The sequence below is a fragment of the Bos grunniens genome, chromosome 7 (genome assembly GCF_055505025.1).
Source record: "Bos grunniens cultivar Pamir isolate PY7600 chromosome 7, Bosgru_T2T1.0, whole genome shotgun sequence".
NCBI lineage: Eukaryota > Metazoa > Chordata > Mammalia > Artiodactyla > Bovidae > Bos > Bos grunniens.
This window is the reverse complement of record NC_141171.1, coordinates 80,421,986-80,441,728: the sequence shown is the minus strand read 5'-3', so window position 1 is coordinate 80,441,728 and position 19,743 is coordinate 80,421,986. Positions and strand designations below refer to the sequence as shown.

At 48.1% G+C, this 19,743-nt stretch overlaps 1 protein-coding gene across 3 annotated transcripts in view; it reads right to left on the bottom strand.

The window, feature by feature from the left end:
- WWC1 (WW and C2 domain containing 1) overlaps nucleotides 1-19,743 on the bottom strand; it is a 157,498-nt gene that overhangs the window by 92,150 nt on the left and 45,605 nt on the right. Inside the window, exon 2 of one of the 3 annotated variants that reach the window (XM_086412785.1) lies at nucleotides 4,696-4,844. The exons of the other annotated variants lie outside the window; for them this stretch is intronic. Within the exon in view, the coding sequence (XP_086268911.1) occupies nucleotides 4,696-4,826 (131 nt within the window). The 5' untranslated portion in view covers nucleotides 4,827-4,844. The remainder of the gene's footprint in view (nucleotides 1-4,695; nucleotides 4,845-19,743) is intronic. 3 annotated transcript variants of the gene reach the window in all.

Genomic DNA, 19,743 nt, shown 5'->3' with positions numbered 1-19,743 from the left:
ATTCTTGCCTGGAGAATCCCATGGACAGAGGAGCCTGGTGGGCTACAGTCCATGGGTCACAAAGTCAGACACGACTGACTGAGCAAAAGACACAGCACATAGTCGCTTTACAATGTTGTGTTAGTTAGACAGCAAAGTGAATCAGTCACGCGTACACATATCAGTCAGTTCAGTTCAGTCGCTCAGTCGTGTCCGACTCTTTGCGACCCCATGAATTGCAGCATGCCAGGCCTCCCTGTCCATCACCAACTCCCGGAGTTCACTCAAACTCACATCCATTGAGTTGGTGATGCTATCCAGCCATCTCATCCTCTGTCGTCCCCTTCTCCTCCTGCCCCCAATCCCTCCCAGCATCAGAGTCTTTTCCAATGAGTCAACTCTTCGCATGAGGTGGCCAGAGTACTGGAGTTTTAGCTTTAGCATCATTCCTTCCAAAGAACACCCAGGACTGATCTCCTTTAGAATGGACTGGTTGGATCTCCTTGCAGTCCAAGGGACTCTCAAGAGTCTTCTCCAATACCACAGTTCAAAAGCATCAATTCTTGGGCGCTCAGCTTTCTTCACAGGCCAACTCTCACATCCATACACGACCACTGGAAAAACCATAGCCTTGACTAGATGGACCTTTGTTGGCAAAGTTATGTCTCTGCTTTTTAATATGCTGTCTAGGTTAACCCCTCTTTTTTTTTTTAAATTCCTTCCCACTGAGGTCACCAGAACACTAGCTAGAGTTCTCTGTGCTGTACAGTAGGTTCTCACTAGGTATCTATTTTATACATAGCAGTGTACACACACCAATTGCAATCTCCCAATTCCCCTTCTCATTCCCTTAGGACCACCAGCAGAAGCTCTTTCAAAGCTGAGCCATGCATTTCACACTGAAGGAATCGTGCCAGAGCCCCGCAGAAGACACGGCATTGGACTCCCTACTGTTCTATGGGCTGTAGAAGCAGGGCAGGCCCCAGGTTATTCATGCAAGTAGGCAGGGCCTTCCTAATGCCTTCCCTAGATGCTGCGGCTGGGGAAGCACACGGCGGCATAGCCTGGCCACGTCTAAGGATCTCAGAACCTGCAGATACCCGAGTGTTTGCTGACGGCATCACAGTGGCCGGTGGACCCAGCCCAGAAGCTCGCCTCGCCTGTCCACCTGACTGCTATTTCTTTATTCTCCAAGACGGCAGAGGCCTACGGTGACTGATTACAAAGGAGCTCTGCACGGGAGTTGAAAAGAAAATGGTTTTCACCTCTGAAAAGTACAACTGGAAGGGTTTATGTTTTCCTCCCATCGTTTCTTTCTAAAGAAGAATATAAACCCTTGTTCCCTGAAGGGAAGCCCTACCTGCAAGTCAGCGTTAAACACCAGAGGAGGAAGGTGCCTTCAGAGCTGAAGGCGGCTGAATTAAAGTCAGCAGTGAAACAAATAAGCAATTAAAATAGCTATTTTGGGAAGCCTTGGAAAGCAGCAGATACAATATGAATTATTCATTCATGCTGCCAGGATGACTTCGGGGCACCGTCCTCTGTGCTACTGTTCTCTTGCTCTTGTTCATTCAGCCGTTCAAGCACAAAGAGGGGACACAATACCCTGGCCCTGGGACACGGGCGCTGAGTGAGTGTGTGCGCGTGTGCGCGCACGCGCGCGTACACACACACACACACACACACACACACACACACACACACGTGTCCTCCACAAGGAGGCCAGGTGGCTACTCCAGATGGTGAACCACATGGAAAAGAAACCCACAGGTTGGCAGACACCTTCAGCTCCCATGCCAGGGGAGAATATATGAATTTCCAATTGGCCCAAGAGGGGTGTGTGTGTGTGTGTGTGGTCACATAAGCACATAGGCATGGGGAGTGAGTCATAGGCGATCACCTGTGCAGAGCAAGAGATAATGCATACAGTGTTTCTAATACTTCACAAGCTTCCCAGCTGCTCTGGGGTTGATTCGGGGACTCAGGAGGCAACGGGTGGGATCTGGACAATTAGTTGCGCATCACACTGAGCCCACCCAAGGTCTGGACATAAAGGAGGAGTCCCCCAGGCTTGGTGGAAGGGCTCTATCTGGGCTCTGAAGCCATCAGCCCCCTCCTGCTGCCTGACCATAGAAGTAGTACTGTGTTCTCATACCTTATACCCATGCAGGAGACCTTGAACAAGTCCCTTCCCCTCTGTGGGCTTCAGCTTCCCCATCAATGAAACCAGGGATATGAGCTCCATTTCAACTGATCCTTCCAGGTTTGACATTTCATGGTACCATTTTGTCACAAAAATCTAGCATCTCAGAGATGATTTACATGCTCCTGTTTTGACCTTGTAGCAAGTCAAAGCTTTTAAAGAATACTAACACACAGTACTTTACATGTGCTGCTGCTGCTGCTAAGTCACTTCAGTCGTGTCCGACTCTGTGTGACCCCATAGATGGCAGCCACCAGGCTCCCCCGTCCCTGGGATTCTCCAGGCAAGAACACTGGAGTGGGTTGCCATTTACATGTGCTACTTGTCATTCAATTCTGATAGCAATCCAGTTAAGTGGTTCCCATGATGATCTCCCATGGTACAGATGAGTACATGGAGCCTTAGAGAGAGATGTTAAGAGAATGACTGAGAATTTGGATTCAGGACTTAACTATGACTCAGAAGGTGAGTGGAGATAGTGACTCTACATAATTGGGAGGACAGAAGGGGAGTTTTTTAAATACCATGGAATTGAAAACTACCCTCTATAGCTTTAAACTATAAAGTCTGGTAAGAAGGGAAAATTAGGGGGCTATTTTTGCCCTGGCTACAAATATTAGGAATGGATATTAGGAACGCTGTGGGTGAGGCTATGAGAGAAGGGGTGGTTGTCTGGGGAAGATAAAGAGAACAACTTTTCGGTCAAAGTTTTTAGACAAACTTCTAAAAGTTTAGACAACCCAGGAGCAGAAGTCACGGGTGACAAAGGACAGGAGCAGTCAGAAGCACCCAGTTCCTAAAAGACAAGGGGCCTCTTAAAAACTTACAAACTTAACCCACTGTCTTAAAGACAACTGCACAAACGCTCCAGTGACCAGCTGCTGTTCTGACCCGACCCAGGTGGGAAGATTTACACTCAAAGATGTTTAAGGCAACATTAGTTATCATACGAGGGAAAAAATGTGCACAGCCTCAATATCTGTAGGGAATGAACAGGTAGAAAATTTTGGTTATAATCATTCAAGTAACTGTTTGAAATATATGCTCAGGAAGCACTTTGAATGATAAAAGGGAGAAGGCTTATAGTACAGAATTGAAAAGAAAGTTAAAAAGCAGGATACAAAACTGTGCCTGCAGCATAACCTTACCTGCCTGCAACTAAAGAGGAAAATGACCATAAGGAAAAATGCCAAAATGTTGAGTGTTTGCCTTTCACTGGTGGGGATGGGGTTTGGGTTGGGGGGTTTGTTGATTTGTTTTGGCTGCTTTCATAGCCAGGAATAAGGCAAAAACCCCTAAACCACCAAGTATATTTTTCAGCCCTGCTATCCAGAACCTCTTATTCCCTCTTCATAAAAAAAAAGTCATTTGAAAATGAATCCTAATTTTCCTCTTATAGACAAGTTCAGAGTATAGGAAAGCACTAAAATAGTGAACGAAGAAGACAAGCATAAACAGTAGTTTTGTGATTCCTGCGTGAAGCAGGGTCACTTTTCTGCACTCCCAATGCAGGGGCCCCGGTTCGACCCCTGGTCAGGGAACTAGATCCCATATGCCATAACTAAGACCTGGCACAGCCAAATAAATGTTTTTAAAAAAGAAGTGGGGCCATGAAGCAGCATGGAAGCCAGTGAGACACCCCAGCACAGCCCTGGTCCATCTGCCAGGAGAGAAACAGAGGCTGCCTCCTGGGTCTCCTCTCTAAAGCCGGAGGGACCAGAAGGGACCAGCCTGGGAGCTTGTCTAGAGACTGATGTGAAAGGGCCCTGAGGATATGGGAAAATCATTACTAGATACTCTCCCTGCCAACACGTGGGTATGAAGAACTTTGGAAAAAAACCGAACCATTACCAATCACCCCAAATGAAGTGTTGTTGGAGGAGGGCTGCTGCTGCTGAGTCGCTTCAGTCGAGTCCGACTCTGTGCGACCCCACAGACGGCAGCCCACCAGGCTCCCCCGTCCCTGGGATTCTCCAGGCAAGAACACTGGAGTGGGTTGCCATTTCCTAGTAGAGCATAATAAACAGGGGGCGGCTTGGAATATTTTGTGTGTCGAAAAGAAAGTTGATAGAGATCAGACCACAGCCTGTGATAAGACCATGGTTAGAATACCCAGCAGCAGGGGCTGTTAAAACAACCCTCACCCCAGTCTCTCTGCCCCCAGAATGTTCTGGCCTAGGGAAAAATGGTAGCAGCTTCCTGCTGCTGCTGGTAAGGACACAACTCCCAGATCACTCAGTGCAAACTGCACGCTATTTCATGTGATCCGTGCCTTTGTCATCGCTGTTCCTTCTGCCCAGAACACTCTTTCCTTCCTTCCACCCTCTTTCCCTCCCTTCCCCACTCCCCACTCCTTTTTAAACAATATATGTATTTCTGTTATCTGTTTATGTATCCACCACTTCCAGAAGTTTCATGAGGATCTGAGCGGTGACTTACTCGTCGCCGTAACCTCAGCATCTTACATGAGTAGACAGTGAGTGAATGTTCACTGAATGAATAAATGTACTTACAAAAGAGCAAACGAAGAGAGAAATGGTTCCTGGGAATTCCCCGCAGGGTTCAGAGTGAGGTTCACCAGGTTCCAAGTCAGGCTTGACTCAACAAAGGAATTTGTGAGCAGGTCCTCAGAGTGCCTTTGCATTCTTGACCCTAGATGATTCTCAAATAACCATCACAAAAGCAGCATCGTTACTATCTTGACTATTCCCCCACTTTACGAAGGAGCAAACCAATACTCAGAGACGCTCCTCAATCGACAGGGCTCCCAAGACCCTGGTTTGTGCCAGGACTGGACCTGGCCCACCGCTCAGTCCCATCCACCCTGAACTGTCGCGACGGCTCCCTCCGCTCGTTCCCAGCTGGTAACTGGAGATGTGTGGCAACGGCCAATTCTCCTGCTTCCGGGTAGTGGATTACCCACTGGGTAACTGAGGGGGCTCGTCTCCTACTCCTGTGTCACTTTCATTAGCGTGATCATCACCATGCAGAAGCGGAATTGCCCCCGACACATGCAGGCCTTGGAGGGCTCTGCTCAGAAGTCCTGGGAGAAGGAGGTGACCCTCGAGGGTGGAAACAACCCTTGTGGATTGTCTCTGAGGGTTGGTTATTCAGGAGCCTCTGCTGACTCCATCACTGCACACACTCCCCAGGTCAGAGGTGGGGGGTGGCCTGGGAATGTTCCCATCAGCTGACTTAGAAGACCCTTGCCTGATACTCAAGCACTTCAGCTACTTTCCCACAGACAGCAACACAGAGTGGCCCAGAGCCTTAATTAGGTCAGGGGAGCGGGCAGGGGTTTGGGGACCACAGAGGCTTGGGTCCCCAGTTGTGAGATCTGGTGCCAGACTCTTCACCTCTGTGGGCTGCACACAGCTGGCTCCCCACCATTCTGCACAGAACAGGGCTCATGAAGTATGCACTCCATCGCTTCTCTCTACTTTTTCTCCTGAGTGAAGCCTTCCAAGAAATATGCTTTTTTAGCTATTTAACAAGTCTGATCAGTAGAAATCATGTGGCAAGATTTCATGGTGGAAAAAGAACATATTTGGGTCTAGTATCGGTGGAAGAGGGCTTCCCTGCTGGCTCAGATGAGAAATAATCCGTATTCTTGCCTGGAGAATCCCATGGACAGAGGAGGCTGGCAGGGTCTCAAAGAGTTGGGTACAACTGAAGTGTCTTCACACACACGCGCACACGCACCAGCGGAAGAACCAGGCTCCTTCCCTTCTTACACGGATGGGGACACTCATCCTTGAGTTTTGAGCTTTCACAGTCCATGACCTAGACCTTCAGCAGCTGCATTTCCGAAAGCCCCCAGATCACGCCCGTTTGTTCTCTTTGGGGTCTCCAAGGAAACTATCACCTTCTTGCTGTCCCTCTTTCCTCTGGCCCTTAGCTCCCCACCCACCCCCTGCTGCTGCCCTTCCTACACTGCAGTCCCCATTCCTCACTCCAGCTGTCGGCTTCCTCAGTTCTTCTACTGCCCCTTCCTGCTCACCCCTCACTCCACAGAAAACTCCAAGTAAGTCCAACCTTGTCCATCTACTGCTTCAATCCCTTCAAAGTCTGCCCACCCAAACTAGAAAGAAACCCTAACTTTGGCTGTGGCCCAGCCCCCTGCCTATCTCTCCAGTCTCATTCAGTTCCCAGAACTCAACAGCCTAATTCCCGCCTCTCAGCCTCGGCTCACGCAGCGCCCTCTGCCCAGGATGCCACTGCCTGTCCCTGTCCACAGTCTGCCCACCGTTTGCACGGCTGTTGCCTTCTGTCCATCAGCTTTCAGCCACAACACCATCTCTAAGACGCCTCTCCAGGCAGCCTTGTTGACTGTCTGTCTGTCTGTCCCTTTCCACGGAGCCAGTCTATGCTCACCATTGGCTCTCTAAGGTGGAGCAGAGAGTTAGCTGACGGCCCTATTGTCTGCTGAATGAATGAGACAGAGGACTTGTGAGTATTCCTTTCTCCCCAAGGGGAAAGGTTTCGAGTTTATTTTTTTGTCTTTGTTTTCCTTTACCCTCCCTCCAGAGGCACAGTCCCTGAGCCCAACACCTACCAAGCCAGCACCGGGACTCCTGCAGAGTCCATGGCCCCACTCCAGGGTGTTATAGGTTTACCCATGAACCTCAGTGTCCTTGCACAGCCCATAGCAAACTGGAAATTCCCAAGAACAGGCCCTGAGAACCCTCCTGAGAAGGCTTTGAACTGACAGGGCCAGAACAGTCCGTGAGGGTGAAACTCACTGATGGAGGGGATGACATGGGCCTCTGAAAACATCTCTCTGTGGACTGGCAGAAGTCAGATCCTTGAACTGGGTCCATGATGAATACCTGAGGGTCCTATAAACTTCAGGAATTGTGATTTATTTTGTACCTACTGCTCATGTTGGGCACACCCTGGGCTCTCATAGGATGGAGGAAAGGTTTTTTGTTTTTTTTTGTTTTTTTAAAGTAGGGCTTCCCAGGTGGTACAGTGGTAAAGAATTCGCCTGTCAATGCAAGAGAGGCGGGTTTGATCCCTGAGTTGGGAAGATACCCTGGGGTAGGAAGTGGCAACGAACTCTAGCCTTCTTGCCTAGAAAATTCCATGGACAGAGGAGCCCGGTGGGCTATAGTCTGCGTGCATGTGTGCATGCTAATTCGCTTCAGTCCTGCCCAACTCTTTGCAACCCCATGGACGGTAGCTCACCAGGCTCTTCTGTCCATGGGATTCTCCAGTCAAGAATACTGGAGCAGGTTGCCATTTCCTTCTCCAAGGGATCTTTCTGACCCAAGGATCGAACCCATGTCTCTTATGCCTCCTGCACTGGCACGCAGGTTCTTTACCTCTATTGCCACCTGGGGCTATAGTCAATGGGGTCGCAAGGAGCCTGACACGACTGAGTAACTGAGTACACAAGCTAAAATATATTTCAGAAATTTATCGAAATAGTTGAAATGTTACTTTTCCCTAGAGAACAAGCAAACCAATGTAAAAGGATTCAACAATGAACCCTGACTTATGTCTCCTCGATGGTATTGATATTGAGAAACAGAAGAAAACACATTAGCTTTTGGAGGAGCCTAAACTAATGAACAAATTTCTTTTACACAGTTATTATGTGCCCAGCACTGAATACTGTATATGACCTTACGGGTATGTTGTGCTAAGCCGCTTCAGTCATGTCCGACTCTTTGTGACCCCATGGGCTGTAGCCCCTTGGGCTCCTCTGTCCATGGGATTCTCCAGACAATAATACTACAGCGGGTTGCCATGCCCTCCTCCAGGGATATGAACTTAGAACTAGCTGGAAATAAACACAAATGTTCATTCACGCACAATAATATATACGAAGGCATGAAAACAATGAAGACATTGTTTAAAATGAAACTTTCATGAAAGGGGCCACAGGATTCAAAGAAAGAAGAGCCCCGAGGGCTGGCAGCTCCAAGGAGGTTCCCAAAAGGAAGCAGGAAGTAGCCTGGGTCCTGAAGGGCAGCACTTGGAGTAGGCACAAGTAAATAACAAAGTAGATCTTCAGCCTCCACAATGAGACAGGCAAGCGCAGCAGAGGAAACAAAGGTCTCGAGAGGGGCTGAGGTTGGCCCGAGGGCATACCGCTAAGGAGGAACAGCCCCCTGGCCAGGAGGCTTCCACAGGGAGGTGCAGCAGGCCTAATTCTTCGGGGTGGAAAGATGGAGCAAGGTCAGAGCAGAGTGATGCCAAGAACAAGGCTGTCGCGTGTTTGCACATCAATAGCATCTTGTCTCTTTACTTAAGAAGTTCACCTGCAAAGTGCAAGACCTACCTTAGGGTCTGGAAGAAAATTCTAGAAGGAAGAGCCAGGCTGGTCACGGGGCTGCTCTAGGGAAGCCCAGGGAGGAGGAGGAAAGGCAGGAGAGGGAGGTGAGCATTCCCGCAGAGGTGAATGCTTTGGGTGCCCCAGGGGTGAGAGGCTGCTCAGAGGGGGCTGCCCTGAGCCCTCTATAAGCGCCCAAAACACTCAGAAGGGTTTCCACATGGGAGCGAGGCTGCTGACGGAATGGATGGGGCGTGGCTGTCAGAGCCCACAGGCCCGGATTCAAGTGTAAGTTTACTCACTGATTCGCTGGTAAGTAAGGTCACCTCTATAATAACAACAGTTCTCACTTATACAGCATATCTGTCTGGCAGGTGTTGACCTATGAGCTCCAAGTGCGAGCTCAGTTTAATTCTCCCAGCAATCCAGTGAGAAGATACTATTTGGTGTCATTAAGGATTATTGTCTGTATTTTAGATGGAAGTTGAGGTATGAAGACCTAGAGCCAGTTACTTGAGGTTCTACAGCTGGAAAGCAGCAGAGCTGAATCCAGGCCAGCAGGTTCTATGCTCATAATACCAATGAGTAAATCAGGGAGTAAAATTATGAATACCTTGCAAAGTTATTTTGACAATGAGAAAAAAAAAAAGTCTGGAAGACTCAGGAATCAAGCTGCTCAATGAGTGATACTTAAGCAATCACCAGATAAACCCAAAACCCAGGTAAGGCCTGGTCAAAGAAAATATCTGCCAAGAGATACTGTGTGGTTCTCTGAAATAAATGTTATTTCAGTGGCTGGGCGAATATCCCATTTTTCAGATGATGAAGCTGAGACTCAAGGAGGTTATCTTGCTTAGGGTCCCAGAGTCAGGAAGCAATGGGAATGGGAGGCCAACTGTCTCCACTGTAAGTGCATCTGGAATGTTATTTTTCAAACCATGTTGGTTAGTGTTTATTGAGTGCTTGCCTGTGCCAGACCGTGTGCTCAGCGCTTTGTGTGCATTGTCTCATTTTACACTGCCAGCTAGCCTCCGAGGTAGGTACTCGGATGACCGCCAATGCACGGGACAGAGGGGCCCTGGGAAGGCACAGCTGAGGGTTCCGAATCCACAGGGGCTCCTTTAGCTGTACCAGCGGCCCCTCCAGAACGCCTGGGCAGAGACCGTGGAGCAAGCCCGGGTGTCCTGGGGGACAGCGTGCAGGGAAAGAGCAAGTCACTGGGCAGACAGCCTGGTCTCAGCTGTGAGGGGAGAGCTGATAAACACCACCGTTAGGATCAGGACAAACGTAAACAGGACACACGACTGGGCAGGTGGCACTGGGCATGGGCATAGCACGCCTGTGGGTGAGCCCCGTGCTGCTCTCCAGCCCCTGCCCCCCCTCTGCCTGCGATGTCCTGCCCACTTCTCTGGGGGTCAGAATCCTCCCCAGACTCCTAGGGGCACACCCTCTTCTCAGCTCCCACAGCACTTCATCTGAACCCCTCCTTCTGTCACGTCCTGCCTTGGAGCACTTCGATTTGTGCCTGCCCTCTCTCCCACTAGACTGGAATTTGCTTCAAGGCAAAGTTTGCATTGGATTCCTTTCTGAATTCCACCAGTATTGCACTTTTCCCACGTGTACACGAGGCTTTTCGGTAGCACACAGGACAGTGTTATATGCACACATAAAAGGCAGGACTAGGCAACGGCTCTTTCAGTGAGAAGGTGAACTCCTTCTCAATCCCCTTTCAGTTTTCCAGAACTGATCTAGAATAGAGCCTCAAAGAGCTACCATATGATTCAGCAATCTCCTTCCAGGGCATATACTCTGAGAAAAAAACAATTTAAAAAGATACATGCATTCCAGTGTTCACTGCAGCACTATTGACAATAACCAGGACATGGAAGTGACCTAAATGTCCATCGACAGAGGAATGGATAAAGAAGACAATGGAATATTACTCAGCCATAAAAAAGAAAAAAAAACCAGTGTCATTTGCAGAGACATGGATGGACCTAGAGACTGTCATACAGAGTGAAGTAAGTCAGGAAGAGAAAAACAAGAATCATATAGTGTCACTTACGCGTGCAATCTAGAAAAATGGTACAGGTGAGCTAATTTACAGAGAACAAATTTACAGATACCAAGGTGGGGAAGGGGGTGGGTGGGATGAACTGGGAGATTGGGATCGACATATATATACTACTACATATAAAGTAGATAACTAATGGGAACCTACTGTATAGCTCAGGAAACTCTATTCAATGCTTGGTGGTAACCTAAATGGGAAGTAAATCTAAAAAAGAGGAGATATTCGTATATGTATAGTTGATTCATTTTGCTGTACAGTAGAAGCTAACACAATATTGTAAAGCACCTATCAGATCAGATCAGTCACTCAGTCGTGTCCGACTCTTTGCGACCCCATGAATCGCAGCACACCAGGCCTCCCTGTCCATCACCAACTCCCGGAGTTCACCCAGACTCACGTCCATCGAGTCAGTGATGCCATCCAGCCATCTCATCCTCTGTCGTCCCCTTCTCCTCCTGCCCCCAATCCCTCCCAGCATCAGAGTCTTTTCCAATGAGTCAACTCTTTGTATGAGGTGGCCAAAGTAAAAATTTTTAAAAGATAGAGTCTCAGTCTGGTGATACAATGTCTTCAACAACTCCAATACCTGGCAAGCTTCCCTTTTAAGAAAGAGATCAAATACAGGTTCAAACCTATCAGCTAGGGACTGATAACATAACTTTGCTTCTATTGGCTTTTGCCAACAACTGAGAAGTGGGAAACTGTGAAGAGAGCACACCTATGTCTGAACGACAAACTAGAAAGACAGCAGGCTAACGACTGTAGTTTGAGAAACCCCGATTTAACTTGGTGCCTGAGACGTCTTAGATGTTAACAAACATGTGTTGAGCAAATAGTTGAGAAATCCAATGGGCAGAAGAATGAGTGAATGGATGAATGAATGATCATAATTACAGGCTCTCCTCTACTCCCCTACCTCCTGTCCTGTCCTTGGCCAGAGATGATTCATCTTTGAGTGGATGAGAGGAGAGCATTTGCTGGAAAGGAGGGATCAGGGGACGTGGGAAAGTCAGTCCAGAAGAGAACTCTCAACTTCTGTCCAGGTGCCCATCTGGCCCATGTAGGCAGCCTCCTTATGGACCAGGTCCTGGGGACCCCCAGGGGAAGGCATGGAAGACAGTTGGAGCTTTACCACCAGGCACCCATTTCTGCCTTTTTAGTGGGTGTATTGCAAATTTCCTGAGGAAATCACCTCTCTAGGATTCTTAGTCCGTGTACTTTGTTGGGGAGTTGATTTCAGCCGAGCTCTAGAGATAGACATTTGATGTGGGCCTGACCAAACTCCATTCTATGCCCCTGAATGTTGACTCCTGGTTCAGAGGCAAGTGACCCTCCTGTATGAGCCAGTATGATTAGATCCCAGGACTTCTGTCTGAGCCATGAAGGAAAAAGATTCTTTTTGTACTTGTCTTGAATCCTAGAAGCCCGTTATGTGGAAACTGATAAGGAAGTCAAGAGGGTAGCAAGTGCAGTCAGGAGACAGAGAGAACCCAAGTCTTGACGGCAGTACCGGAGCCTTGGAGCTGACAGCCTCTTCTCCTGAATCTTCCCAGTACATCCCCAATCTACCCCTATAGTATTTAATGTCCAACATGGCTGAGGGCCACCACCTCCTGGAAGATCGACCTGGAAAAGCAGGTATTAAGCAGCACAGGTGGAGAGCTGACATTTGGAGGGCCTTGCAAGATGGGGCCCGTGTCCTTTCTGCAGGTGAAATGTTGAGCACTGCTTTGAGGAAGCAAAGGCACTAGGGAGGATGCTTCTGGTCACTGAGTTAGGGCTGGTGGAGCTCCTGGTCCAGACCAACTCTTCCAAAAGCAGGAGGGTTTGGGAGAGCCTGGCCCAGTGGGTCAGAGGTTGTCAACCCCACTCCCTGCTCTGCCTTCTGTCTGCAAACAGAAGCAAAGGAAAGAATAGCCAGTTAAATGCAATGGGGGTGGGTGGGGGGTGGGGAGGAGAAAGTCGCATTCCTTGAGCACCTGTCATATTTGTAACAGCAGACCAGGAGGTAAATCCCAGCTTGGAGCCACCATCCACAGACTGTGTGACTTTAGGCACGTCCTATGCCAGGCACTCAGTAACTCTTAGAGGGCTGGTAATGCCTGCCTATAGGCCTGTGCTGGAGGCAAGGCTGCTTGGCAGAGTGGGATGGGAGGCAGCAAGCTTTTATGGAAAAGAGGAAAAGGGGGTTTTGAGCTTCATGTTGGAAAACATTTAAAACCAAAGCAAACAAAACAAAAAGTATACCCTCCCTAGGGACTTCCCTGGTGGTCCAGTGGCTAAGACTCTGTTCTCCCAGTGCAGGAGGCCCAGCTTAGACCCCTGGTCAGGGAACTGGATCCCACATGCCACAGCTAACTAAGACCTGGTGCAGCCAAATACATATTAAAAAAAAAAAAAGCAAAACACCTCCCTAGGTTTGTAAGGTAGGAGATGCTGTACACAGAAGGGGCATTCAGGAGGCTGGCTCAGAAACAGGTGTGCATGGGAAGACCTGGGCAGGGGTGCCAGAAACCTAGGCGCCTAAGAGCACCCGCCTGTGAATGAATGACTCTGCAGATCCCTGTGACAGCCATGGGGCCTCAGGAGCAAAAGGCCTTTTAGAAAGCATCATGTCTGGGGCTCTCACTGTGGAGAAGGGGAAAACAACGCAGAGGGAGTGAAAGTGACTTGGCTATGGTCACTTGATGGTAGAACTGAGAGGAGGAGCCAGCTCATTGCTCCAGTCACCAGTCTTAGAACTCAGGGCATGTCTGTTAGCCTCTCCATGCCTCAGTTTTCTCTGTGAAATGGGGATAAGAGTAGTCCCCCCTCATGGGGGGACTGGGAGGCTCACAGGACACAGAGTATATAATACTGGGCAGTCGCTCAGTCGTGTCCGACTCTTTGCAATCCCATAGACTGCAGCATGCCAGGCTTCCCTGTGGAGTTTGCTCAAACTCATGTCCACTGAGTCGATAATGCCATCCAACCATCTCATCCTCTGTCATCCCCTTCTCCTCCTGCCTTCAATCTTTCCCAGCATCAGGGTTTTTTCCAATGAGTCAGCTGTTTGCATCAGGTGGCCAAAGTATTGAAGACTTAGCTTCAGCATCAGTCCTTCCAATAAATATTCAGGGTTGATTTCCTTTAGGATTGACTGGTTTGATCTCTTTGCTATCCAAGGGACTCTCAAGAGTCTTCTCCAGCACCACAGTTTGAAAACATCAATTCTTCAGTGCTCAGCCTTCTTTATAGTCCAACTCTCACATTTGTACATGACTACTGGAAAAACCATAGCTTTGACTATACAGACCTTTGTTGGCAAAGTGATGTTTCTGCTTTTCAATACGCTGTCTGGGTTTGTCATACTGGTCATTAGGTCTGACATATAGAAAGCAGTTAGAATTTTCAGACTACTCAGAATTTTCAGACTACCTTCCACCAGGAAAGAAATTCCTTCCCACATCCCCAAGCAAAGAATCCAAACTGAAGTCTGGGGACTAGTCACCCCCAGCCCCTCTCCCAACCAGATTCCTTCCAGGCCACCTTCAGGAAGGGCCCTTTCCTGAGTGGGTCATTTCTTTCTTTGTGTTTTCCAAGTGGACCCTTACCAGACAACTCCTCCTCCATCCTCCCGGTGCCCAGCTCTCCGGGGGGAGCCTCTGCTGTTTCCTCCTTGGAGAAGTCCTTGTTTGTGATGGCTGTCACCCCCGGCTGGCAAGTCGGCGACGCTCTCCTTTGGCCATCTGATGTCGAGGTGGGATAAAGGCTGGCCTGTGCTCCCAGCCAAGCTCCCACCCCACCCCGGAACTTGCTGAGAGGTGTGCTCCACGAGAGGGACAAAGCTGCTAGGCCCTTCCCTCTGCCAGCAGTGCCAGCAGCTCTTCCCATCCGGCCGTGGATTAAAGGAGCCTGGGTAAGTGCCCAGGCGGAATAAAGCCTGCAAACATCCTGGGGACGTGCCCCTCCTTGGCAGGAAGACAGAAGAGGGGGTGACTGTGATGGCTTGGGTCTCCCTGAGCAGCACCCTTCCCCCCACCCCATCCCAACAGCTCAGTCACATCCCTTTTGCTCAGGACCAGCCCTGCAGTCCTGAGTGTGCCTGGCACCCATCCCTTCATCACAGCACTGCTTGCCTGTCCCATGTGGCAACAGGTGGACCTCGCTCATGAGCATAAAGGAGCTCAGGCTTGCCGTGTGTCTGCACCGTGCCTGGATACAGCAGGCACTCAAGACTCTCTGGTGAGAGGTGTGTTGAATGCTTAAGTCACCACTGCCTGAACATCACTCCTCTGACCCTCCAGACCAGGTTAGATCCCAGCCTGACTTCCAGTGACTCAGAGTGTTCCCCTGGAGGTGGTGACCTCCCCAAGGGCAGGCACCAGGACAGTTCAGACCGCTGCAATATCCCCAGTGGACAGCACACAGAGTGAGGCTGGAGTGTATGATGACTATGCATATATAGGGATTTGATCTGGGGACTGATTTTGCTTGGCAATGACTTTACTGAAAAATCGCCATCAGATTTCACCCAGGCTAATAAATGAAATGAGTCCCATGCGGATTCCTCTGTCCTGCCTTGATGCTTAAGTGGAGGGTGTACTTGGGAAAATGAAGCCTATGTTCAAATTAGGCCACAAAATGACAGAATGGCAAAAAGGGGGTTTTTAGGTCCACTTTAGCAGGGGATCCACAAACAGGTCCCAAGAGAGTGAGCAAGGACTTCATAGGACCTTTATCTCAGCAGCAGCATCTCAACAAAAGGTATATGGAGACCCTGGAATCCAGGGCACTCAAGTCCAGGCTCCCTCTCCAGGCAAGACAAGGGTGGGCACTGGGGGAGGCAAATGGGAAGTTGGGAAGGGACCCCAACATGGTAGGCTGAATAAGCAGTCCCCGTGGAACTGCTTCTCCCCTGGAGTCTGCCCCAGAGGGAGTGTGGCTCAAACCTGCTAAATCAAGAACTCTCTGCAACCCAGGTCCCAGGAAACAGCGCTCAGCCCAGGGCTCCAAAGCTGCCATCTGACCTGGGGAGGACTTGGCCTTGGGCCTTGGGGAGGACCCTTGTCACTCAGGGGCTGGTCCAGGGGGTTGGGGGTAATGACCAGTGCCTGGGGGTGATTTCAGAGGACCCCATCAGGAAAGGAAGGAGCACTCTGAACATAAGCCCAGTGTCACAGATCCAAGCACTCTGCACAGTACCTCTTACCCTACATCTCCACTCCCTATCACCACTGCCCTGGGACTCCCATGAACATTTAGAATGTGTGGCCAGTGCCCCCAAGTCAAAGGAAAAGCATCTGGGGCCAGGAGAGACATAGTGCCTGACTTAACCACACGGCACCTCTAAAATCCTTTTACAGGGACTCACCATCCATTGTCACATTAAAAAAATAAGGCGCGTTTGGCAATCACTTCTAAACCACCACCAATTTATGGAACAGTCACTGGAAAAGCACAGCAAACTTAGGCCTTGGGAGGTCCCCAGCTTTTTAACCATTCTAACTTGCCACACAGGTTTCTCAACAATGGGAAAATGAAGCCCTTTGAAGCCAGCTGAATTCCTTTGCTCAGAGCAAAACAGGAGGAATTTCAGTGCATTCTGGGTATGTTGATTCTCACGACAAGGATTCCGGGCATGCCCATGGCATGCAAGGTGTGTGCTGCCTCTTTGCAGTGTTTCTGCGCCTCCAAAACACAGATGCCTAGCCTAACTGGAGCCCTGCTGGTATCAGTCTACTAGAAGTTGTCCTTCCCATGCCCTTTTCCTTTCTGCTTCTTACATCAGACACAAGGCACCTGATTAATTTCAGGAAGGGAACTGGAGAGTCAGGGTGGTGGCATCCAAGCCTTCAGGTCCAAGGCTCCCGAAGGTGTGTGCCTCCCTTGGCCATGGGATTCTATTAAGAGATGGGTCAGTTATTTCTCCCTGCCAAGGTGCTGTTGGGGTAGTCTCTCATGCCAGAGTCCTGAATGCTGGCAATACTCTTGTTCCCAACCTTGAGGTGGTTCTCCTTCCTGCTGTAACCTTGTTTACGTTAGACCCTGGACTTGGATGTGGAGTGTCACTAACATTGTGAACTGCATGCAGCTCCATGGGAAAACTCAGCCACAGGTGAGTAAAAAAATTCTGCTGAAAATCATGAACATCAGTACTCGGTAATAATAGCAACACCTACAGTAAACTCCAGGCACTAAACCAAGCTCCTTACCTTAACTGTCTTGTTTCATCTTCATTAAAAACCCTATGAGTTAGGGGTTATAACATTGTCCTTTTTACATAGGTGGGAAAAACTGAGACTCTGATGATGATCTTGTCAAGGGTCACACAAATTGTACCAATAAATACTGAGATTTTAACCCAAATGCTGGGCATGTCCCTGGCAATCCAGTGGTTAAGCCTCTGTGCTCCACTGCAGAGAGCACACGTTCAATTCCTTGTCGGAGAACTAAGATCCTACATGTCACGTGGCACAGCACCCCCCCTTAAAAAAAAATAGAAGTGCTCTGACTCCACAGCCCACACTCTTAATCGTGAGAAACTGGGTATTATCTCAATATCTGTACACAGAGGGGCTCCTCAGGTGGCTCAGTAATAAAGAATCAGCCTGCCAATACAAGAGACACAAGAGATGTGCGTTTGATTCCTGGGTCGGGAAGATCCCCTGGAGGAGGAAATGGCAACCCACTCCTGTATTCTCACCTGGGAAATTTCATGGGCAGAAGAGCCTGGGAGGCTACAGTCCATGGGGTTGCAAAGAGTCGGACGTGATGGAGCACAGCACAGGGCAGGTTATGCAGAAGACCAATTTGGGAAGCAAGAGTCATCATGATCTGAACATTTAACCCATGAACTGAGCACTTATAAAATCAGTGCCTACTCCAATATCACTCCCCATTTAACATCCGTGTCCAGCACAGACCTTAACATTTCAAGTCAGCAACCTACTGGGTTAATTGGATGTTGACAAAGCGATGCAAGTATAGTGTGCGGCATCTGAAGGGGAAATAACTAATATTCTAAACGATGCAGGATTTCATGAAGTCAGTGAAAGTGATTTGGAAGAACTAGCAGAATTATACCCAAGGAGTGGCAAAGTCCCTGGGTTAACAAGTAAGGGGACTATCCAGCAGGATGAAGAAGGGGAATATCCAACAGGTTCTTTAAACAGGAGAACTTTGATGACAATAGGGATCCGATGAGACTCTTGGAAAATTGATGGAGCTCTTGCCAATATTTTGCAAAAATGACCTTCCTTATGCATCTGCTGGGAAAGTTAAATGGGAGGAGAAAGCTGTGCCTTATAGCTATTGTTAACCATGTTGAAACAATTACATAAAAAATAAATCAACACTTTATTTGTACTAAGAACTGGGGGCATGGTTGCAGCCACAACTGAAATTTTGTTAACCACAACATAAAATCCACTTATGGTCCAAACTGTCTGTTTTTTGTCAAAATAAAGACCTAATAAAATCTTTTCCCCTCAATATCCACTATAGATTTGATCTCTGTTTTAAGTAGTTTGTCTTCTAAGTGAAATCTCTCCTTGAACTAGGAATCCCTGTGCTCCTATGTCAAGCCCTGCTGACCTCCTGCCATGGGAGACCCATCGCCAAGAGCTGGGCGATAATCTCATAGCCTCAGAGATGCAGAGAGCTTCTCACTCTTCAGAGAACTTCCCCATCAACTGTTTCATCGAATGCCTTCCAGAACCCCAGAGACAAAGTAAACCGCGCACTGGTACTCCACACGCATATATCCACTTCATGGTTTACAAAACGGATCACTTCCAGGATCCCACATTGACCAAGAGGAACACTGAGCCAGGCAAAAATAACACTCACACATTACTCATGAGAAATGGAAGTTTAGATCAAAAGAACATGCTTGAGGTCCCCTAACTCATTGGTGGCAGCTTCAGGACTAAAATCCAGCTTTAAACCTCTTATTTTTTCCCACATGACACCTGGTTCTCGCAAACTTAGAAGGACAAGTGAAAATTCTGCTGGCTAATGAACAGTGTTTCAGGCCAGAGAAGTCTTTTGAGAAACTATCAACTTTAAAACACCCAGACATATCTCCTTTCCTTTCACAGAAACAGCCCAACGTCTTAAAGCAGAACAGTGACAATGAACACATTGCCACTGCTTTATGGGGACTGTTCCAGGTGGCAAAAAAAAAGAAACAGAGGAGCTCTAATTCAAATGCTTATCAGAATTACCTTGGAATTTTTTGAAAAATACAAATGCCCAGGTATTGCTTTTTTTTTTTTTCCCCTCCAAAGCTCCAGCTGTGTTTCTAATGAGCAGCCATGTTTAAAAACAACTAGACTCTGTGATGACCTTTTACTTTTCTCTAGTTTGTTTCGCTTTTTCTATTTCATAGTCAGTGCTCCCATTTCATTTAGTTCCTGTTCTCCCATTTCTCCATCTCTCTCTCTCTTTTTTTATGTTCTTTCTCAAGCCTTTAACAAGCACAGTAGAAAAACTTTTGTATACATATATAAAAACAGTATGTATAATGTATATGTTTTAGAAAACTTATGAAGTTTTGCCTAAGAAATTTATGACACTTTGATTCCACGTGTTTGACTTGGTGTGAATACAATGCCAGATTTCTAATTTAAAAAAATAGATATGTTACAAGCAACAAATGTTTACTGTATAGTATAGGGACCTATAGTCAATATCTTGTAATAACCTAGAATGGAAAATAATCTGAAAAATAATATATGTGTATATGTATAACTGAATCACCTTGCTGTACACCTGAAACATTGTAAGTCAACTATACTTCAATAAAATATATATGTTAAGGAAGGAAATGCTTAGGATGCAGGGGCCTTGCAAGCCACCTACAGACAAAGGTAGCAGTGTTCTCAGATTCCTAGCTGTGCCAAAGGAGAAGCATATGAATTATTAAGAAATGCCCGCCAGTGGAAGACTGAGTCTTCTATTTGGGTGTTGGCAAAACCTCTGAGGTCTGAAGCTCTGAGGACGAGGAAGAAACACACCTGGTCACCAATATCTTTGCAACCAGTTGTGTGCTGCTGCTAACAAGCACCTTGGCTCCGTGACCTTGGGTAAGTTACTTCCCCCTGTGAGGCTCAGTTTTTCTCATCTATAAAATGGGGATCAACACTCACACCTGTTTGAAAAGCATATGAGATAACGTGAGACATACAGTGAGCCCAGTGTAGCTTTGTAGTAAACGCTCAAAGCACA